General features: G+C 47.7%; 1 protein-coding gene across 6 annotated transcripts in view; it reads right to left on the bottom strand.

Annotated features, from left to right (window-relative positions):
* EML1 (EMAP like 1) overlaps positions 1-23794 on the bottom strand; it is a 192849-nt gene that overhangs the window by 114032 nt on the left and 55023 nt on the right. For 2 of the 6 annotated variants that reach the window (XM_043489493.1, XM_043489495.1), the window contains exon 1: positions 17393-17571. The exons of 2 other annotated variants lie outside the window; for them this stretch is intronic. In XM_043489493.1, the coding sequence (XP_043345428.1) occupies positions 17393-17459 (67 nt within the window). In that variant the 5' untranslated portion in view covers positions 17460-17571. Of the gene's footprint in view, positions 1-17392; positions 17573-23794 lie in introns of those variants that run through there. 2 more of the 6 variants (XM_043489492.1, XM_043489496.1) reach the window with 2 other exon arrangements.

Below are 23794 nucleotides of genomic sequence, written 5' to 3'. Positions count from 1 at the left end.
GCTTGGGTTTTGAGGAGCTGAGTCCTAGAAGGGAGGGATGTGTTTGAATCAACACGTGATTTGAGGGCAGCAGAGAAGGAAACGCCTGGGGCCGGGCTCTGCAGACTGACAGCTGGGAGTCCTGGGCAGGGGACTTACTCCCCAGCTCCTCAGCTGTGAAAGAGGCCAAGCCCGGCCACGCTGGGGGACCGCTGGTGCGGGGACGGGCTGAGAACATGTGATAAGCTGCAGATACGCAGCGGGTGTGGAATAGCCCTGTCCGGCTTCACAAGCCAAGAGCCAGGCCCTGTTACTGGGAGACACAGATTCCTGCAGAAGGAAGGGAAGGAGGCAGGGAGGTGGGTGGATTCAGAAGCGTCGGTAGACCCTCCCTGAGCTCTGCTTTTGAGGACAAACCTCGACACACCTGGCCGCCTGGCCCTGCAGGCGGCTGCGACGGACGACTGTGCCACGGGGCCCTCCTGGCTCCCCCAGGGCACCACGTGCCTACCAGCCAGGCTCTCCCATGAACGGCAGTCAAGACTCAGGCCAGCATCCACGGAAACGGTCCTCACCAGGCCCTGCCCTGGGCACGCGCCAGCCTGGTCATTGGGTCCGACTGGTCCACGGACCCTTTCCCAGTCCCCTGAGGCCTGATGGGCTTCTCATCCAGGTTCTGACCTCAGAACAAAAGCCGAGGGCATATTACCCACTGTATTACCCAATACCCCAGGAGGGTCCGGGGCAGCACCAGCAATCACGCTTGAAAACGGCTCCCCAGAAGATAACTTTTATATGAAAAGAGAGGGCTAGAAACCATTAAAAGCCACATGTTTCAATACAGGGGTATTGAATTGAATACAACACAATACAAGAACCCAGAGGTTCTTCCATGCCCCTACCTCCACAACTCTCCACCAAATGATGTCCAATCAGGCCAAGTCTAAGCAAAAATTGAGTTACCAAAAGACATATGGTGCTCAGAGTCTTCTGGGTTTTGAAATCACAGATAAAGGATTATGGGCTGATTTAGAAGCTAGTTCTCCCTCGGGCCACTGGATCTTCAGGCATCTGAGATAAACACACAGCGGGGAAACCACACAGACACAGCAGAGCCCAGCCTGGGTTCCCCGGCACCTGTCAGAACACTGGATGTGACTTCTGGGCACGTCTCCGCTCACGTTTTCAGCCAGAATGGAAGGCCCACACAAGTGAGAGGTACTGCTGGGAAGCCAGCGGTCTCCCCATTCTTTAAGATGACTGGAGGGAGAACAAGAATTAGAAATAAAAAACAAAAGCAAGGCACTTTACCCAAGATGTGGCCTCCAAAAGAGCAAGATCAACATTTGGCAAAGATAATAATTAAGTAGATAAGGGAATCTACAGGTTTAAGAAGAGGCTATAGAATCCTGTAAGGAATCTTGTAATAGCTTATGCTGCATCCAGAAAGCTGGATATCAGGTTTTTCTAAAAGCGAGGGGTATCTATATATTATTTTTCCAAGGTCCAGGAAAACAACCACTACCACAACAAACTGTACAGAATAGAAGGTGCAATTATCTATATCATATTTTTAAAAATAAAGTGCTCTTATCAAGGTTGATTACCAACCAGATCAATGTAGATACTAACACATAGTAGGGGACATGGCACCGTTCAAAGGACCCTAGGATTTGTCAGGAGGCTGGGCTTGGGGTCTGTCACTTCCTGAACTGAGTGGTCTTGAGGAAGTAACTTAACATCTATCAGTCACCTGTTGGAGCTCATCGTCTGTTACGTGAATGTGACAGAAGAGTATTTATCTAACTCGCTTCCGAGTTTGGTTGTGAGAATTTAATGAGAAATAGATCTGAAGGTACTTTAAAAACTATAAAATACTAGAGTGGAGGGTTTTAGGCAGTTTTATGCTGGAGTTACGTTTTATGGTCAGTAAATGAGATGAAATAGCATGTATCAAAATTACTCTTGAAAAATCCCTTCTTGAGAAGTCCACAGTGTTCCACACCATGGTTCTGCATAAACTATAGCATCTCTCAATAAATCCTTTAAATATTGGAACAAATTACAGCAGCTGGCCTGTGTTTAGAGGTCATGTCAACCCCCAAAAGGTAAGTAAACAGAATAAAATTATGTGTATATACATACATATACATTTTTTTTTACCAAGTGTGTATACAAATATGTATAATCCATGAATGCTGAAAGCACATACACTGACTCCTCTCTATGATAACTAAGAGGCTTTGCTACATGCAACTGTGAGTTACTTCACTTCTGTAAACAATAACAGCATGTTTCTGGGAATACTGAAAAGCTTTTCAGTAACAGGAAGTTCTCCCTTTGCCTTTCGTGATAATTTGAAGATAGCAAGGCCCCTTGTCTAATTTTAGTATTTGGTTTTTCATTCAACAAGCATTCACTAGACACACATATGACCAAGGCTCTATGCAGAGCAACGGAAGGAAGCAAAAAGACAATACAGGTCCCCACCCTCAAGGGACATGCCAGCTGGCCGTGGAAACAAAGGCTGCACAGATAACCAGAAGGTGGAATGGAAGGAACCAAGAAGCATTTAGAGGGGTATGTATTGGAATTTGGAAATGCAGAAGTGACCCTGGATAGATCACGGAAGATTTCAGCCAGGAGATAGTGTGTAGGCTGGGTCCCCAGGGTAAACTACTTCAATATGGAAACACAAGGGGATAAGGATTGATAAAGCGAGACTACAGAGCCATGGAGACTCCTGGCATGCTGGAAGAGCAACACGCACAGCCAACAGACGGAGGAATCTAGCACTCATGGGGTGCCAACATGGCATCGGGAACTAGGCTAGATCAACGCAGTTGCAACCATCAAGATGACACCAAGGTAACATGTTCATAAATCTTTACATCTCAATTCTAGACAACACTGCTGGACCTCTTGCAATTGCCCTCTGACCCTTCCCTGTGCTCTGTGCTGGGAGGCTAACCCTGGCAGGAGTGGGGGATGCAACATGGCCCCCTGATCCCCTCTGGATTTGCCCAGTGGGACAGACAGCAGCAGATGGGCGGAAGGGAGCAGAGTGAGGTCAGGGTGTTTATTTTTCATCACTGGCAGAATCGAGACCTGAACCCAAACCTGTCTGTCTCTAAAGCCCATGCTTTGAACCTCGGGGATGTAACCTGGTGACAGACTACAGGAGGCCTTGAAAGAAACGCACAGCATCTTTTGTGCTAATTCTCTAGAGTCAGTGACTCATTCTGGACACATGTAGCCTACGCTTGCTCATCTTTTTAAACAGTCTTGCGAGCATGATGCTCCAATCAGACATTCACGTCAGTAGATGGTGCCAAATGTGCAACAGCAATCTTTAAAAAAAAAAAAAAAAAGCACAAAAACTCAGAGATATTCCAAGACTCTCTCTGGGCCAGATCCTTTGCTAGACCCTGGGTCTCACACCTGCTGTTTCCTTTCTTAGGTTCTTAGCTAGTTGAGAGAGAATGCGCGCTATTGGTGATCAGAAGGCGTATGTCATGGAATTTCTCTAGCAAACATATGCCCTTCATCATCTTTCTAAACTGCCCTAAAATTTTTTCCACCACCACCTCCCCCATTCCTAAGAGAGCTTAGACACTTGTCACCATTCCCCGCTTGTCAGAGTGGCCTTTGTTGCTGGTGGGTCGTGTACAGGACAGTGTGAAGTCTGAGCCCTGCTTCCAGGACTCCACACCACCCTTCCGGAGCCTGGTCTTGCCCTGACACCAGGGAGGGGGGTGGGGAAGGGAAGAGCACACATTTTATTAGAGGGATTCCAGAGATAAGATGTTTAGACTTTACCCGGGACAGGCTGAACAGAGTTGCTGGTAACACACATGGGTGCGATCCAGTGACACCCAGCAGGGGCTCTGACCGCCTCCAACTGCGAGCTAATTACCCCTCTCCCCTCGCTCCCCAGCTTTGAACCCTGAGTCAGACATTGTTCGGTTTGGGATTCTGTAACTCGTGGAACTGGAGTTTTACAAAAGGTTCTGCAAGGGGAATAAGCCGGTTACAAAAGGACAAATACTGTAGGATTCCACTTATATGAGGTCCCTAGAGTAATCAAATTCTTAGAGACAGAAAGTGAATGGAGGGTGCCAGGGCCCCCGGGAGGGAAGAATGGGATTCATTGTTGAATGGGGACAAAGTTTCAGTTTTGCAAGATGAAAAGAGTTCTGTGGACCGATGCTCCTGATGGCCGCACACCATGAGAATGAACTCCATGCTGCTGAACTGTACACTCGAAAATGGCTAACGCGGGTCAGTTTCATGTTAAGTGCAAGAGTCGGACCCAATTTAGCAACTAAACCACCACCAGTGCCACAACTAAAAACTAAAACAGGGGCCTAGAAAGGGCAAGGGAGTAATGAATGGGATGAGGCTGCTGGAGAAAAAGCAGAAAGAACTAGAACTACTGACATAGTGAACAGTTTCAAGAGAAGGGGGGATATAGGCATACCTATGGCTGGTTCATGTTGAGGTTTGGCAGAAAACAACAAAATTCTGTAAAGGAATTATCCTTCAATTAAAAAATAAATAATTTTTTTTTTTTTAAAAGGAGTGAACAGTTTCATTAATGCTTTACTACAGGAGACGGGGCAACACACAGAGCATGCCAAACCTCTGTAAATGAGCAATTACCAGACCGAAATGATCGCTTCCTATTTCTACTCTGGGATGACTCACTCTTCGGTCCAGCACACTCGGGGACTGAGGGCCCTCACGTCCCTCTGGGATCTGCAGGTCTGAAAGGATATCAAGGTTCGCAGGGCACGGAGGCACAGGCACCAAGGCTTGGGGCCCCAAGAGAGCCTCGCCTAGATTCATTTTTGTTTTAACACTTTATGAAATTTGTTACAATACTGCTCCAGTTTTATGTTTTGGGTTTTTTTGGCCACGAGGCATGTGGGATCTTAGCTTCCCAACCAGGGATCAAACCTGACCCTCCTGCATTAGAAGGTGAGGTCCTTTTTTTAAAAAAAAAACTGGAGGAAAACTGCTTTATAATGTTGTTGGTTTCTGCCGTACAACATGAATCAGCCATAAGAGTACGCATATCCCCTCCTCGCGGGCCTCCCTCCCCTGTCCTTCCCGCCCCTCTAGGTCATCACAGAGCGCCAGGCCAGGTTCCCTATGTTACATGCATATAACAACTTCTCACCAGCCGTCTATACACACACACGGCGGCGTATGTACGTCAATGCTGCTTTCTCCTCTTGTCCCACTGGCTCCTTCCCCCACAAGTCCTTTCTTCACTTCTGCATCTCCATTCCTTCCCTGCAAATAGGTTCATCAATACCCTTTTTTCGAGATTTCATATATATGCATTAACATACGATATTTGTTTTTCTCTTCCTTACTCAGCCATAAAAAAGAATGAATTTCAGTCAGTTCTAGTGAGATGGATGAAACCAGAGCCTGTCATAGACACAGAAGGTGAAGTCCTCACTACTGGGCCACCAGGGAAGCCCCACTGCCGAAATTCAGGACCGCACCAAGGAGGTGGGGGAGGTGTGGGGAAGGATCCCTGGAGGGAAGCCAGGGTCACAGTGTGTGGGAACACATGTCAAGCAGCCAGGCTCCTTCAGACACCACCCAGGTGGGTGGCACCCAAGGGCACCTGGGAGGGGAGGCCACCCCGGGTCAGGGGAGCAGGCTGGAGGCTGTTCCCGGACATGGTCCTGCATCCTCGGGGCAACGGGCAGCTCCCTGGGGCCTTGGGGTGACTCAGAGATAAATGAGACTCCTGCTCTACAAAGTTCGACAGGCGTGCAATCTAAGGGAAACGCAGGTGAAGACATGGAAATGTGTCCGGAGATCCCCTTGGCAAGCCAGTGAAAGGACCTCAGATCCAACTAGTAACAAGTGCGTGGCTTCTTCCAGAAGCAAGGGGCCGACGAAAACCATCTACACCCCTTCGTGTCTGTGACCAGTCCTGTCTTTGGATCCATCACTCACTCATCAAACATAACTGAGCATTTCATAGGCTGTGGACCGGGGAGCCAGATGCCTGGGTTCAAACCCCAGCTCTGAACAGGATAAGCCAGGCGGCCTTGAGCACGCTTCTCAAATTTGGGGGGCTCTGTTTCCTCACCAGTCACCGTGGAGATGAACACGGAAGCCACCTCAAAGGGGTGGTTGCTACTGTCAGTCGTTTAGTCGTGTCTGACTCATTGCAACGCCATGGACCGCAGCAGGCCAGGCTTCCCTGTCCTCCACCATCTCCTGGAGCTTGCTCAAACTCACGTCCATTGAGTCAGTGATGCCACCCAACCATCTCATTCAGGGAGGGTTAAACGAGGGGGCAGCAGTAAGTGCTCAGACTCAGACCATGTGACATCTGAGGTTGCCTGGTGAGACATCCAGCACTGTTGTTCTCTGCCACTCCACACACACATGCACGCGCGCGTGTGCACACACACAGAGTGCCCGGCCCTGGGCAGGGAAAGATGGATGGGACGCAGCCCCTACCTCGGAGAAGCACAAGCTCTGGCTGGGAAATAACAACTCCGTGTTGTCAGAGCTGTAATTAAGTACAAGACACAGTCTGAACACACATTTTTATATAATTAAATTATATCAACTCAATACAAGGCCGTTTTCTCGTCAGGCAAAGAAATGACATACAGAGCCAGATTTCAGTCTTTGAGAGCAGTGGAGTGCGGGCAAGGCTGCTTAATTACTTTCCAAAGGACTAATTCGGTGAAGCCAGCCTCACTGATCATTATCTTTATTATATGGCCCAGGCATTCCCGGGGGAGCAGTCTCCATGTTTCACACGCGGGATGGTTCAGCGTTACAAGGGGCTTCATGTTACATAAAGTATCATCACTCAGTTCTGTTCCTAAGGATTTTCAACTGTTGGTGACACTATAATTGGGGCTACTATGCACAGGCATCGGAGAGGCCATGGCACCCCACTCCAGTGTTCTTGCCTGGAGAATCCCAGGGACGGGGGAGCCTGGTGGGCTGCAGTCCACGGGGTCGCTGAGAGTCGGACACGACTGAGCGACTTCACTTTCACTTTCATGCGTTGGAGAAGGAAATGGCAACCCACTCCAGTGTTCTTGCCTGGAGGATCCCAGGGACAGGGGAGCCTGGTGGGCTCCCATCTATGGGGTCGCACAGAGTCAGACACGACTGAAGTGACTCAGCAGCAGCACGCACAGGCACGCTATAGATGACAGTCCTAATTCTACCAGCGTTTCCCTGGTGGCTCAGTGGTAAAGAACCTGCCTGCCAATGCAGGAGACGCGGGTTCAACCCCCGGAGTGTGAAGATCCCCTGGAGAAGGAAATGACAACCCACTCCAATATTCTCGCCTGGAGAATCCCAGGGACAGAGGAGCCTGGTGGGCTACAGTCCACGGGATCGCAAGAGTCAGACAGGACTTAGCAACTAAACAGTAACAACAACTCTAAGCTACTGCTCGGCTGGAACATATTTGCCTAAGAATGGTAAAAATTCTTATTACATAAAATAATTTGGGGGGGGTGCTGATTTAACAGTTCAGTCTTTTTTTATGGCTAAAAACACTGATTTTGCCAAGAACTACTTCACTGGGTCAATTCCTCTGGCTGAATATAATTTGTGTTAAGTCTATGAAACCACCTCATGTTGTCATTTAGTCACTGATTCGTGTCTGACTCTTCTGCGACTCCATGGACTGCAGCCCACCAGGCTCTTCCATCCGTGGGATTTTCCAGGCAAGAACACTGGAATGGGTTGCCATGCCCTCCTCATAAAATATATATACATATATACACATTATTTCAAGGATATGTAGAAGTGGCACCTATTTAACCTCAGTTTAGCATACACGTTACAGGTGAGGTGTTTTGACCGGTGCATGTATATTTCACACACCCACAACAGCCATCAGAAGGCTCTGCTGAGGAGCAAAAAGATACAAACATGACCACCGGGAGCCTCTGCCTGGAAAGGGGTGACAGTCTAACGGGCGATCTGAAAACAAATGACTGTGACAGGCCTCTGGGATCACGGTGATGACAGAGGTTTCGTGGCCACCAAGAAGGGACCCTGCACCAGACTCAAGAGCCAAGAGCTGGGAGTTGAGATAGGCAGCCGGCCTTTGGGGGCTTGGGTGCCAGAAAGGTGGGGGGACCCTGAAGACTTTCCAACAGGAGGGTGTTTCCCAGATCAGATCTGTCTTTCAGAAGGAGCATTCTAACTCCACCTTAAGTGAGCTCGCCTTTGCCATGCATTTGGGTGCCATCCATCTATACACTGCAAGTGTGAAGTATCAAAGTGTTAGCCGCTCAGCCGTGTCCGACTCTGTGCGACCCTATGGACGGTAGCCCGCCAGGCTCCTCCGTCCATGGGATGCTCCAGGCAAGAATACTGGAGTGGGCTGCCATTTCCTTATCCAGGGGATCTTCCCCACCCAGGGATTGAACCCACGTCTCCTGCATCGCAAAGGTTCTTTACTGAGCCGCCAGGGAAGCCCCCATCTACACACTGATGGCTCTCAAACATCTCTCCAGGACAGTCATCGTCCTGGCTCCGGTTTCTGCCTCCTGCGAGCCAGTCAGCCCCTCGGCTTTAGGTCCCACAAGCCCCAACTGAACCGCTGTCTGCCTGTCCGCCCTTCCAGCTCCTTCTAGCTCGGCCTATGGCACTCACTTGGGTGGGCGCGTCGGGGGCCCAGGAGGCATCCTTGATTCCTCCTCCTCCTGCGTGTAAAGGCCGAAGTCCAGGTGAGGCCAGCCCCCAAGCAGCCCTCTGGTGGGAATTGCCACCGTCCTCCTCACACAACAGCCCCCCTCTCAGCAGCACCCCCAGCCCCTCCTCCACACTGCGGGGAGAGGCATTTCCCAAAACTCCCCAAAAATCTGACTATGTCACTCTCTCGCCTCAAAATTCTCCACCACATTCTCTCTGCTCCCTGGAATAAGACCAAACTCCTAACGTGGCCCAAAGGCCCCACAGGGCACTCCCCGTCTCATTTCAGCTCTGTCCCCTTTTTCTCTCTTTCTGGGGAGATTTTTAGTTTCCCCACCCAGGGCTTTGCACCCAGTCTAGAATGTTCATTCTGCCCTCTCCCCGCCCCCTGTGGGTGAGTGGCTTCCACTCCCCGGGGAAGAGCTCACGCAGGCCTTTCCCGGTCCCATGCCCGGCCCCTCTCCTGAGCCTGCTTCTCAGCACCGTCTAAGCTCAGCATCGTTAAACAAGACTGGCCGAGAACATGAGGCTGAGCATCCAGCCCCCGAAGAGCAACGCGCGCCTCCCGAAAGCCAGGGCCTTGTGGGCTCCTGCCTAGCTGGAGCTGGAACCCTCAGACCTGCCTAGCAAGGAGCTCGGTGGGTACTCAAGCACATGTTGAGTAAGAAAAAGGAGCTGAGACTGGAGGCCGAAAGGCTGGCTTGGGGCTGCTGCCCTTACAACACACCCCAGATGAGGACTGACCGGGGTCTGAGTAAAGCAGGGGCAGGAATGATGAGATCCGTGGGAGAGGAGAACTCTCCCGTGGGGATGGGAGGCCGGGGGGAAAGAGGCATGCAGGACACTGATGAGGGAAAACCGGTGCTTCCAGGGAGGACATGTTTTAAACATTTTTCATTGTCCTGGGCACATTGTAGGGATGCACTCGAAATTGGCTCCATCTGCCAAGTGAACTTAAAGGCCTCTCTCTCCATGAATACTTGCCTGATCGTCTCTATCCTCATTATCCTTAACTGTGAGCTGCCCATTGTCCTCGAAAGGTTCTTTGTGGGAATAATTTGCAGTCCAGGACAATGATGCCTTCCCCTCCAGAGGGCACAGAATGAAGGACACCACCAGTGCTGGACCCACCGCAAGGACACACCACAACTGAGACACCACCCCGAGAGGCTGGTACCTGTCTTCTCCTTCTCTGCAGGTTGCCAAGGTCTCCTGAGGAACTCCCCACCTTGGGCACGCTCTGGGTTCGGCGATCCCACCCTCTTGCATCATCCAAGGCTAACGGTCAAATCTGCCCCTTCACAGAGAGGGTAGTTTATTAAAGACAGCAAGTTTAAATCTTTTCCAGAAAGCTGGCAGGATAAACATGCTACTGTATTTTAAGACACAGCTAAGTACTCTTGTAAAAATGTAGCTTTCCCCACAAATAGTATTTTCCAGTAAAGAAACTGGCTTGAGAGGAAACAAAATTGAAAGTATGTCTACCTAACTCTTGATCGGAAAATAAATACTTTAAAGAATGAAAATCTTCTAAAGAGCTATTTCTTTAAAGGAAACCAAAGAGGATATGTCCTTGCTCCGGGTGGCATATAAGACAGCCCCCATCCCACACAACATTGAAACAAACATGCTGCTTTCAGCAGAATATTAAACTTATGTGTCAAACATCTAGTGAGAAACATATGAAGCTTTGGTGGGGAGGGTATATTGATAATAGTTACATGCCATTTACAATTTGCAGCATACTTTTTTAAAAGTTTTCAATGTGTCTGGTGGCATTTAAAACATTTTGCTAATCCTAGAAATCCTCAATTAATAAGCTAGTATTTTAAAGATGAATAATCATAGTTTTCCTGAAAGAGATTTTTGTAAGTGGCACAAAATACCATTGGTTTTAAGTCCTTGGAGAAGCTGTTTTTGCTACTAGAAGCAAAGCTGTAATGTTCAATTTTCAATGCTATCATAATTAAGTTTTTCACGCTTCTAGTTTCATAGCTTGAGCAGACTTTGATAGTAGAAACAAAGATGTTATTTCTTTTTTATTCGCTCTCCACTCAACTAAAATGTTTATTTTTTAAGAGACTATATGAAAAAGCTTATATTATCTCAGAAATAAACAAGAGCTAATAGTTACTTTTAAGCCTGGTTTGGTGAACTTTCCATCAGAGTGCTTGTGTTTGTTTATAATGTCATAAATTCTTGTGGTTTGGCTATAAAATAGGTTCCCTGCCAGAATATCAAGTATACCAATTAAAAATTCTCACTTAGTATGGGTGCTTACTTGGCATTTTCCTGTAAAAACCATTTTCTTTAGATTTTGCTATCAGAGAAAATCTAACTCAGTCCTCTGCCACCACAGAAGAATAAATGAGGTTTGAAAAGACTTCATATGGTTGAGTTCAGAGTGATTTCTTCACAGGAGTTCCTTGACCTTGTTTCAAACCCAACTATTTGCCAACATGAAAATTCTATCAGAATCAGAGTTAACAGAATCGCAGATGCCAAAATATTTCTAAGATTTTAAATAAAGTATTCTTAACTCCCCCAATATAAATGCTTAGAAATAAAAAGATTTCATTTGATAACTAGAAAAATAAATGGCAGTAGCTGCAGCCATGAAATTAAAAGATGCTTGCTCCTTGGGAGAAAAGCTAGGACCAACCTAGACAGCATATTAAAATGCAGAGATATCGCCCTGCTGACAAAGGTCCGCATAGTCAAAGCTAAGCTTTTTCCAGTAGTCATGTACGGATGTGAGAGCTGGACCATAAAGAAGGCTGAGTGCTGAAGAATTGATGCTTTTGAATTGTGGTGCTGGAGAAGACTGTTGAGAGTGCCCTGGACTACCAGGAGATCAAACCAGTTAATCCTAAGGGACATCAGCTCTGAATATTCACTGGAAGGACTGATGAAGCTGAAGCTCCAACACTTTGGCCATGTGATGTAAAAAGCTGACTCACTGGAAAAAAAACTCTGATGCTAAGAAAGACTGAGAGCAGGAGAAGGGGATGACAGAAGATGAGATGGCTGGATGGCATCACTGACTCAATGGACATGAATCTGAACAAACTCTGGGAGATTGTGAAGGACAGGGAAATCTGGTGTGCTTCAGTCCCTGGGGTTACAAAGAGTCAGACCCAACTTAGCAAGTGAACAAAAACAACAAAGTTCAAAAGATTACTGTAGTGACTTCAGAATGTCATTGGGAGCAGCAGGTAGTGTGGCCTTGACAGGCTATGGTCATTAACAAGGAGCACCCGCAGGGGAAGTCCAGTTAGGTCAGAAGTGGTAGATGAGCCATGTACAGAAAGGAACATGGTAAGATCCCTCACAGCGCCTTTCCAGGCAAGACAGACAAAAACGCTATCAGCCAGAATCATAACCTTTAAGGCAACGACCAACTTCCATGCTATTATAACACTGAAATATAAGTGTTGGGATTATTTACAGCATTATGATACAGATTACAATTACGCTGTATTGCAGGAAATTCCCCCTTAAAAAGAAAAGGGAAAAGTATGGAAAAAAAAAAAAGGCGGGGTTAGCCACAATACATGTAAAACAGACAAGAATTTTAGGTGAAAACCAATAAAAGGTAACAACATGAAATGGCAAGCAAAAGAATTATTATGGTCTTGGGCTACATTATTAGAAGTATAGACTTTAGAACAAAGGAGGTGAAGTATCCAGCTCTGCTTCACTCTATTTAAAAACCATGCTTGGAATACGCACACATTCAGCTGTGTCAAATTTAAAGAGGCATACGAGTGAGTGAGTGAAAGTCGCCCGTTGTGTCCGACTCTTTGCGACCCCATGGACTATACAGTCCATGGACTGCAGTGGGTAGCCTTTCCCTTCTCCAGGGGATCTTCCTGACCCAGGGATCAAATCCAGGTCTCCTGCATTGCAGGCGGATTCTTTACCAGCTGAGCCACAAGGGAAGCCCAAAGAGGCATACAGACAAAAGAAAAGAAGTACAGACTGGGCAAACCAGGATGATGAAGCGTCTAAAACTGTGTCTTGTGAGGACTTCTTTTTCTAAAGGTAATGTTTAGCTGGAATCAGACCTGAGAAGAAACTATCATGACTGTCTTCAAACATGGGATGACCTAGTACATATAGATTAAACCGATTTCCTATGGACCCAAGGGGCAGAACTTGGGCCAAATTTTAACTGCATTTAGCAACTGACAGTCTGAACCACACAAAGGAGGAATGGACTGCATGCAGAGATAGTGAGTTTTCAGTTCTTTGGAACTGCTCAAACATGTTGAATAACCTCTGGAACAGAGATCTCAAGCCCTGGAGGGCTGGGTGAATGGAATCAGTGGATGACAGGACAGGCAAGGAGGACCAGAGACGCTGCCCTCTCCCCGAGTTAAACGGGGGATGCTCCCTGTGGTTTATCTGTCTGACATTTGGGTTCCTGGGTAAGCTGTACTTTGACAAAACATTTAGAGGCTTAAGAAAGTAAATCATGAGATGAGATCACCCTTAGGTCCCCTCAAACTCTGAAATTCTTGTAACCTACAGCAACTAAGCCAAAGTGTGCATTGACTTGTTTTGAAGAACTGTGATTGATGGAAGAATCAAAAGTGACTCACAGAAATGAAATTGCAACAGTATGTTCTTCCCACCCACTTCCTTCCCTCTTTCATCCAGTTTCTTGACTCCCTAGTCTCATACCAACAAGGTATAATAAAAAGAGCTTGATGTTTCAGTTCAGTTCACTCAATCGTGTCCGACTCTTTGCAACCCCATGGACTGCACAGGCCTCCCTGTCCATCACCAACTCCCGGAGCTTGCTCAAACTCATGTCCATTGAGTTGGTAATGCCATGCAACCATTTCATCCTCTGTCATCCCTTTCCCCTCCCACCTTCATTCTTTCCCAGCATCAGAGTCTTTTCCAAGGAGTCAGTTCTTGGCATCAGGTGGCCAAACTATTGGAGTTTCAGCTTCAGCATCAGTACTTCCAATGAATATTAAGGACTGATTTCCTTTAGGATGGACGGCTTGATGTTTAGATTTCAAAAAATTAAGACTGGTTCCTCAAAAATGTTAAACCCAGAGTTACCATACGCCTCAGCAATTCTATTCCTAGATAAGTGTGAAAGTGTGTTAGTCACCCAGTCGTGTCCAACTCTTTTCGACCCCGTGGACTGGAGCCTGCCAGGCTCCTCTGTCCAAGGAATTCTCCAGGCGAGAATACTGGAGTTGGTTGCCATTCCCTTCTCCAGGGAATCTTCCTGACCCAGAGGTTGAACCTGGGTCTCATGCATTGCAGGCAGATTCTTTACCATCTGAGCCACCTGGGAAGCCCTACTCCTAGGTATCAACCAAACAGAAATGAAAACATATGTTTACACAAAAACCTCGATATGAATGTTCCTGATAGTATTATTTATGGCAATCAAAAAGTAGAAACAACCCAAGTGCCTATCTACTGGTGAACACATAAATAAAGTAGGGTCTACCCATATAACAGAATATTATTTGGCCATAAAAAGGAATGAAGTAGTGACACATGCTACAACATGGATGAACCTTAAATCATTATGCTAAGTAAAAACAGCCAGACAAAAGGCCACATATTATATGATCCCATTTATACTGAATATTCAGAATCCACAGAGACAGAAAAACAGGTTGGTATTGCCAAAGGGCCAGGGCAATGGGGAATATAAACTAGTGGGTGCTGGGGTTGCTTTGGGGGTGGTGATGAAAATGCTCTAAAATTAGATAATGTTGATGCATGCACCATTCTGTGAATATACTAAAAGCCACTTAACTGTATATTTTAAAAAGGGAGAATTTTTATAGAATGTGAATTATCTTTCTCAATAGCTGTTACTAAAACAAACCGAAAAAAGTCATATTGATATCCAAGCCTTACTAGTTGTATGGCCTTATAAAGTTAGAAACATCTCTTTGAGACTCAGTTTCCTCATATGCAAAAGGAAGGGTTTGAAGAAAAAAATAGAGTAAAAGATGGCAAGTATTTCCCAAACAGGAAACTGGCTTATAAATGACAGCTTTAGTCCACTTTCCAACTGTTGTAGTTTTTTCTTAGGCGGACAGAAGTTTGTGATTTCTAGCTCACTTTACAGAGTCCTAAACAGTTTGGAGAGAAAAATACTGCACACATTTCCTACTGAAATGAGACAGCCAGTACCTAAAAGAGGAGCATGGATAGTCTTTTCACGAGGCTAGATACTGCCTGTGTTGACATTTAATATCCATTACAAATCAAGTACAAGAGATGGTAAGGGAAAAAATACAGTGGGAACTAGAGATTTCACTCCTTAGAACAACGTTTTCTCTTCCTTTCTTTTCATGTTTATTACTAACTTCTATCTTGGTCACACCAGGAAGATGTTAACTGTGGCAGTCATCCAAATAACAAGTATGGGATGTCATTTTCTGAAGCTAATAAGCAACTATGACTTTTTGGTTCCTGTCACTATCGAAAGCATGGAGTGTGATCGACATATGAACATGGATGGGTTCATCTACTGCGTGCTGTAGTCCTGCCATTGTCATGGAAATCTCTAATTCAAAAAGAATTTTTTTTTCACTGTAGCCAATAAAGTACCCAAATGTTTAATTTAATGCTTGGTGAAATGGTGTTCCTGTGATCCACTGCTTTCATTGAATCATCACAGTCATTAATTGGGTTGTATTCATTTATATTTTCACTTAGTAAAGGCCTCTTAAAATGAATAATTTCTCATCCAAACATTTGTTGCCTAAAACATCACCAGTGTGACACTCATTTCTACCTCAGAGACCATTCTTGCTTTAAACTTTATTCATAAGGTAACCAAAAAAATAAGCACAGAGCTAAGAGCTTTGTAAAGAAAAGTAATTCAACTGTTAGGATTCAATTGTATTTTGAACTGATCTTACTGCTTCTTTCTAAGCTATTTTAAAGTCATTTTTTTCCAACAGGGACATGGGTAGAGGACGGATGGATTGCAAGCTTGGGGTTAGCAGATGTAAACTATTATATACAGGGTGGATAAACAACAAAGTTCTACTGTGTAGCACAGGGAATCATATTCAGTATCTTCAGAAACACCATAACGGAAAAGAATATAAAAAAAAATAGATATACGTGTATAACTGAGCCACTTTGCTGTAGAGCAGAATTTAACACACTGTAAATCAACTATGCTTCAATAATAGTCATTTTTCTTTAAACTGTTGGCCATACAATATAAAACCTGGTTTTTACTTTCTTCTAGACACTTGCCAGTAAAATTCCTTACCAATATCTCTAACACACACTTAAAAAGAAAAGGCAGAAATCCAAAACGTTCATGAATAGATGTACAACTTTATGACTGAACCGCTATTTAGAAGCAATATGACCAGCCCCTAAACAACTGCTCAAATATCTACTTAATGTTGTGGAGGATAAAACCGTTTCCATGACTCTCAACTACATATAAGAAATTCCAGTGGCCAGAAGGGCACCAAATACATTCTATCCTCCTTCAGCTCTGAAACTCTTGTTAAATTTGGAGAGCAAAAACTTTCACCCTTTCTGCTGAAGAGGCCATTACAAGTTAATGAAGGCTCACATGTGATTAACATGAAAATTACAAGCTGCCAAAACTATCAGAATATATACTTTCCCATGAAAAAGATGATAAATTTCGCCAGAGGTTAAAATATCATTATAGAGGATGAATCAACCCGGTGATGTTAATTGCCAAGGCTAATACCTCCTATTTGCAAACAGGTGTCCAAAAACTAGAGAAATTCGCCTAAATCACAAATACAACTGCAACATAATTGCTCAAGTCGTCAAAGCGTCTGGAATTCCAAAAGATTCCATCTGTACTAGAGGCACATTCTAGTAAATACACGATTATTTTTTCTTTAACAAGTTTCTGGGATCCTCTAATAAAGGAATAAATCCAACATAGAAAAATTGTATGGTTAACTTTTGTGCATGAATGTTCTGATAAACCGTGCAGTCTGCTGTGCAAATCTTTTTCAACCCTACTAGTGAAACTAACATCTTTGAAAAGTAAGATTTTATATAATTTTTAAAGATGCCATATTGATAGCTATTAATATTTCCTCCCTGTATTAAAAAAAAGAAATACAAAAAACCCAAAAAGGATCACCCCGTAAACAGTCGAAACACTTTGAAGCCCGGTTCACTCTGACTGTCCATTTAAACAGCTCTAGATTGCATGAAAGTGTTGATGGTTTCATCAAAGTAGAACGGAATGGATCTGAGTCCATGCACAGCAAACACTGCGCACATCCTCGAAGGAGTGTTTTGTTATTAACTGATATGTTTTCCGAGTTCTTCATCCAGACATTTCCAAACAGATGCGAGTTTGGAAGCAGAAAGCAACACGTCCCCGCGGAGCCCCGGGGCGCCCGGGCCTCCCCACGCGCTGCCCGGTCGGTGCGCCCGCGCGGGTCTCCCCGGGACCGGCCGCTCCCCGCGCGCACTGGCCGGAGCCGGGAGCGGGAGCCGGGAGCCGCGCCGGGGCGGGGGCGGGGGCGGGGGCGCAGCGAGGCGCGGGCGGCCCGGGGCTCGGCGGCCCAGCACAATGCGCCCGCGGCGGCGGGAACCGCGCGCCCCTCCGCAGCAACTTTGCGCGGCCTCCCCGGCCGCCCCGGCCTCGCCCCTCGGCCCGCTCCGCTCCGCGGCCCCCCGGCCCGCCCCGGCCGCCGCCCCTCCTCACCGTTGCAGAACTGGAGCAGCGAGGACGTGTCGTACAGACTGCTGTAGCTCGAGAAGCCGTCCTCCATGCTGAGGCCGCCGGGCAGCGCCCGCTCCCCCGGCCCGGCCGCGCCGCCGCCCGCTCACCCCCACACTGAACCGCGCCGAGCCGCGGCCGGCGCTGGCGCTGGGGCCGGCCCTGCCGTGGCGGCGGCCGCCGCCGGTTACCATGGCAACCCCGGGCCCGCCGCCGCGGCCGCGCGAGCCGAACGCCCGCTCCGCCCGCCAGGGGGCGGCCTCGGCGGGGGGACGTGGCCAGGCCGGGCCGGGGCGGGGCCGGGGCGCTGGGGAGCCGAGGGCGGCGTGCGATCGGGGCGGGAGGTGCCGCGGCCGGGCCCCGCCTCCCCGCGCGGCCGCCCGCTCCGGGGTGGGGGGGCGCGCGGGGACAAAGGCGAGGCGGCGGCTGCGGCGCGGAACGGGGCGCGCGGGGAGCGGGAGAGCCGCCCCCCATCCCACCCCCGGCCCCGGCCCGGGCAACCCTCCTGCAGCCGCGGGCGCCCGCGCTCCCCTGGGGGCGCTGTCCCCGCGCGCCCCGCGGGCGGCTCCAGGACCAAACATGGACAACTCGCGGGCCCATCTCGGCCGGGTGTCCACGTCTGAGCAGCTCCACTTTTGGCCACGTCCTGCCAGGCGCGCCCCTTTCCCGCGGGTTCTTCCGCCGCGGCCAGGCCCTGCCTCGAGTGAGAACCGGCGTCAGGCTGATGACTCGGCTCGAACCGATGCGGCTTCCCACGTCCAAAAGGGGCCCTCCAGATGTCAGGCCGGGGTCTTTAAAGGGAGCTGAAACATCTGCCGGGGTCCCTCCCACCTCTGATCAGCCCCTGGGGTGGGGGGCTGGGTTGTCACATAAGACACTTGTTAACTTGTTACAGGACCCACGCAAATCTCTCTATCTCAGGGAGACAGGGAGTCGGGACAAAGTACCACAGAAGGAGATAAAGGCGCAAATCCACGGGGTTGTAAAGTTTCCGGTTCCTGCGCACACGCGCCAGTCACTGACCGTGAAAGATGCCGGCACGTGGCAAGTGAGGATGCAGAGAGTGAGTTTGACCATCCTCTGACTTAGTCTGGGTGTTGACAATGGACAGGGAGGCCTGGCGTGCTGCAGTCATTGGGGTGGCAAAGAGCGACTGAGCGACTGAGCTGAACTGAACTGAACTAACTTGGTCCAGAACAGACGGGGTAACATTTTTGCTCCTGGCTACACAGTAGTTACAGTTCACTTATTGTTCAATTCTGACTGGTTTCCAGTCGCAGGTATTAGCTCCAGTGCTGTCTGCGGTGCACGGTCGCTCAGTCGTGTCCACCTCTTTGTGACTCCAAGGTCTGCAGCCCGCCAGGCTCTTCTGTCCATGCGATTCTCCAGGTGAGAATACTGGAGTGGGTTGCCATGCCCTCCTCCAGGGGAATCTTCCCAACCCAGGGATCGAACCCAGCTGTTACGCATTGCAGGCAGATTCTTTACCCTCTGAGACACCAGGGAAGCTCAAGTAGGTGAAATGAGAACTGAGTAAAAAAGTTACTAATAGAAAACCGGGGGGCCTCGCTGGGGTTCAGAGGTGGATGGGGACCTCTCTTTGCAAAAGCAGAGGGCAGGGTCAGGGATGGGACCCTGCCGCTCTGTGCTTGGCATATGGGTTAGCAGGACTGGCATTAGATGCTCTGGACAGACAGGAAAGGTTGAAGCCCCGTCCTGGTCAAGGAGACCAAGAACAGAAGACCACAGGGTTGTTAAGAGGAAAAGTACACTGGGATGGGTGGGGTGGTGGCGTGACCCTCAAGAGCTGCAGGTGCTGTGGGTTCAACTGTGACCTGGGGTTGGAGGGACAGGGTTAATGACGGTGGGGGAAACAAACAGCCGGGGCTGCTGACAGGCCCTCGGGCTGGCCTGACGTGAGCAGGACGGTCTGTATTCAAACACTGGGGAAATGAGAGTGGCCTGAGCTAAGAGGTCCTGAGAGCCGGCACAGAAGCCTGAGCCAGACCCAGCAGGAGGACAGAGGGAGGCAGGAGGCTTGCACACCAGCAGGTGGCTGACACCAACAGTGTTAGAGTTGAGCCTGAGTGCTGAAGCTGCAACTCCAATCCTTTGGCCACCTGATGCGAAGAGCTGACTCATTTGAAAAGACCCTGATGCTGGAGAAGATTGAAGGCAGGAGGAGAAGGGGATGACAGAGGATGAGATGACTGGATGGCATCACTGACTCGATGGACATGAGTGTGAGCAAGCTCCAGGAGCTGGTGATGGACAGGGAGGCCTGGCGTGCTGCAGTCCTTGGGGTCACAAAGAGTCGGACACGACTTGAGTGACTGAACTGAACTGAACTGAGCTGAGCGTGAATCAGACCACAGGGGCCAGGACCTGCAGCTGCAGCACCCCAGGGTGTCTGCAGCTGTCTGGAAAGGAGCACTCAGGGCCCGGATAGTCAGAGGGCAGAAAGAAGCTGAGGGATGGGCCGGAGGGAAACTGCTCTAGGACGATACAGCCGGAGAGGCAGGAAGGCCAAACACCAGAGGACAGCAGACCTCACACTAGAAATGCCCGGTAGCAACTGGAGGTGCAGACCAGCTGGCCAGTGAAAGAATGAGAAGTGGGAATTGTTAGCAAAGAGGCTGTAGCAGGAACACTCTAAAGAGAGGATGGAGGGTGGGAAGGGAGCTGGACAGAGCCTTGGAAAGGGAGGAGAGAAGGAAATTCCGAAGGAGCTGTCTGAGTGGCAGGACATCAGCCTAGTGGGCTGTCTCATTAAGCCAAGAGCACAGAAAGTTGCACAGAGGTGGACAGAAAGCTCCGCAAGGTTCTCTGTGGGACAAGTCAAGGGGGACGAGCCTGGGGAAAGGGCTTCGATCTGGTGGTAGAGGGCCCCCGGGTGACTTGGAGCATCTTGGTGAAGCAGTGGGGACCGGAGCCGAGCTGCCAGACATCAAAAGGAGAGCACGCAGAGACTTCCCTGGCGGCTCAGTGGATAAGACTCCACACATCCACTGCAGGGGGCATGGGTTTGATCCCTGGTTGGGGAATGAAGATCCTGCAAGGCATACGGTGCAGTCAAAAAATAAAAGGGCTAACATTTAAAGAGAGAGAGAAAAAATGATCAACATTGCCTTTAATTTTCCACTTCAGACAATGCAAAATATGTAAATTCTTTTGATCAGTGTAAATCATTAAGAACGCTCAAAAAAAGAAAAGGAGAATGCTTGTAGATGCATGTTTCAGAACTTTGACAGAGAAAAGAAATAGAGGTCAAATACAGAGGGCAGGGGTGGCAGAAGAGTTACATGAAGCCTCTACCCCGACCCAGTGCAGGCAGACTCTATGCATCCCAAAGGCAGGTGCTGGGGCTTTTTTGAATTTATTTTTTAATTGGAGGAAAATTGCTTGACAATTGTGTTGGCTTCTGCCATACAGCAATGCAAGTCAGTCGTAACTTTATATATCCCCTCCTTCTTAAACCTACCGGAGAGGGGCTTTTGAAGGTTGGGACTAAACACAGGTGCACATTTGAACCTGGCGTTTCTCTGTTTTCTCTTTTCCTCTCTTTCTCCCCTTCCAGTCTGACCTTTATACTATTGCTACTCCACTTTGTGATTTTATACATTAGGATACTTTGGATAGTTAGTGTTTAGAAACTGATGTGTGGCATTCTATGGAAAGGAAGTGATAATCATGAATAAATGATTAAAAGATGATTCTGTTTAAGATTGTTAGCATTCCTGGTTTATAATGTGAAAGATATGATATCTGATGGCCCCAAAGCAGAAAGGTTGGGGAGTAAAGAAAATTCAGAAGTGGGATGGGAGAAAAATTGAGCTGGAGATTTTCTTAGAGGATTTTACTTCCGATGGAACAAAATGACAAATAACAAAAACACAGCCCACTGCTCTGAGATGATAAAGATCATTATTACCCTCTTAACCTAGAGTATTCAACTGCTATGTTTTTCCCCACAATGGTAAAAGCTTACTCTAACAAAAGCAAATTTTAGTATAATTACAAGGACACGCATGTTCAGTCAACTAAGTATAATCTACACAACATTTTTAAAAGATCTGTGGAGGAAAAAAAAAGAAAGTTCAAGAAAAAAAATCTCTGAAAACTTAATTAATAATGTAAGATTTTGCGCCCAAACATTTTAACAGACTGTTATTCCACGTCACTTTGAGATAATTTATGGCCCGAGTCCAGAACATATTGTTGTTGTAATAAATGATGTATGCTCTCTAGGACAATATAACCATAGCATTCCATGACATTAATAGCAGCATTTGTACAACATGTGAAAAAAGAAAGAAAAACGGGAGCTCTGTAGCCTTTATTCATGGAAAAGTAATAAAAAAAATTACCCAAAAATGGAGAGCCTTGTGCATCTATAGTTTAATTCAACATTCCTCCAAAAATAGTTCTAGACACCATGCTTGGGGTTGGGGATATAGCACAAAAAAAAAACACAGTGCCTTCTAAACTGCAAGTGTTACGAAGTTAAAGTCACATCAGCAGTTTGAAACAGAATCAACTATAATTTAAAAAAAAAAAAAAGAAAAGAGAAGCAGAAAATTCCATTCTGGGTGTATACCCAAAGAAATTGAAAGCAGGGTCTCAAACAGATGTCTGTACACCCATGTTTTTAGAAGCATCATTCACAAGGGCCAAAATGGGGAAACAAGCCATTGTCCATGGATCAATGGAGAGAGAAAATGTGGTCTATCCATACAATGGAATATGATGTACTCTTGAAAGAAAGGAAATTCTGACACGCGCTACCACACAGATAAATCTTGAGGACATTATGCTGAGTCAAATAAGCCAGTCAGTCAGAAAAAGACAAATGCTGGATGATTCCACTTATATGAGGTCCCTGTGTGTGTGAGTGCTAAGTCGCTTCAGTCGTGTCCGATTCTTCGTGACCCTATGGCCTGCAGCCTGCCGAGCTCCTCCGTGCATGGGATTCTCCAGGCAAGAATCCTGGAGTGGGTTGCCAGGCCCTCCTCCAGGGGATCTTCCCGACACAGGGATCAAACCCATGCCTCCTGTGTCTATTGCACTGGCAGGCAGGTTCTGTACCACTAACATCACCTGGGAAGCCCTATATGAGGTCCCCAGAGGAGTCAAGTACATAGAGATGGAAAGTATCAATAGAATGACAGGTGCCAGGGGCTGGGGGAGGGGAGTTGGTGTTTAATGGAAACAGAGTTTCCATTTGGGATAATGACAAAGTTCAGGAGATGGCTGGTGGTGATGGTTGTCCAATAGGGTGAATTATACTTAATGCCACCAGACTGTGCGCTTCAAAATGCTTGAAACGGAAAATTTTATGTTGTATATATTTTACTATGAGGAAAAAAAATAAACGAAATAGGAAATATCAGGATGCTCTGAACGTAGTAAGAACAAGCGTTTTTCCCCTCAAGCATTGATCTTTACCTGAACTGTGTGTGTGCTGAGCTGGGAGATAAAGGGTATCTCTCCCTGTAGGTGACATAGAATACTCATACAAATAAATACGTCAGTGCAAACTGTGAGGAGTGCAATGAAAGAAAACCAGAAGGAAGGGTTTCAGATGACTCTGGAGGGTCTGAACTGGACTGAGGCGTGAACCGAGACACATCAACAGTGGGCAGAGAGCCAGTGGGCGCTGCTTCAGGCGAGTAAGGCTCCTCTGGGGAGCGGGGCGGGAGACGGGGCGGCCTGTACACGCGGGGCCTCGGGTTTTACTCTAAGAGCAAAGAGAAGTTGCCTTTCAGTTAGTGGTTTGGGTTGCACTGTGCTCTTCCTCCCCCTTCTGAGCCAAGTCCCTGGTGGCTCAGATGGTAAAGCGTCAGCCTGCAATGCGGGAGACTGGGGTTCAATCCCTGGGTTGGGAAGATCCCCCTGGAGAAGGAAATGGCTACCCGCTCCAGCACCCTTGACTGGAAAATCCCATGGACAGAGAAGCCTGATAGGCTATACAGTCCACGGGGTCACAAAGAGTCGGACACAACTGAGTGACTTCACTTTCACTTTCACTTTCCCCCTTCATATGTTGAAATGCTAACTCCTGGTGCTTCAGAATGTGACCTTTTTTGGAGACATGGTCCTTACAGAGGTAATCAAGTTAAAACGAGGTCATTAGGGTGGGCCCTAATCCAATAGGACTGGTGTCCTTGTAGGAAGAGGAAATTAGGACACAGACACACACACAGGAAAGACGGTGTGAAGAAGACACAGGGAGGAGACGGCTGTCTCCAAGCCAAGGAGAGAGGCTTAAAGTCCATCCTTCCTTCCCAGCCCTACCCACACCTGGACTTTGGTCTTCTAGCCTCTGGAAGCGTGAAACCGTAAACTTCTGTTTCTTAAGTCTTCTGGTAAGTGGTGCTTCATTACAGC

The sequence above is a fragment of the Cervus canadensis genome, chromosome 17 (assembly GCF_019320065.1).
Source record: "Cervus canadensis isolate Bull #8, Minnesota chromosome 17, ASM1932006v1, whole genome shotgun sequence".
Taxonomy (NCBI): Eukaryota; Metazoa; Chordata; class Mammalia; order Artiodactyla; family Cervidae; genus Cervus; species Cervus canadensis.
Note: the sequence above shows the minus strand (reverse complement) of the source record. Positions and strands in the feature narration are given on the sequence as shown.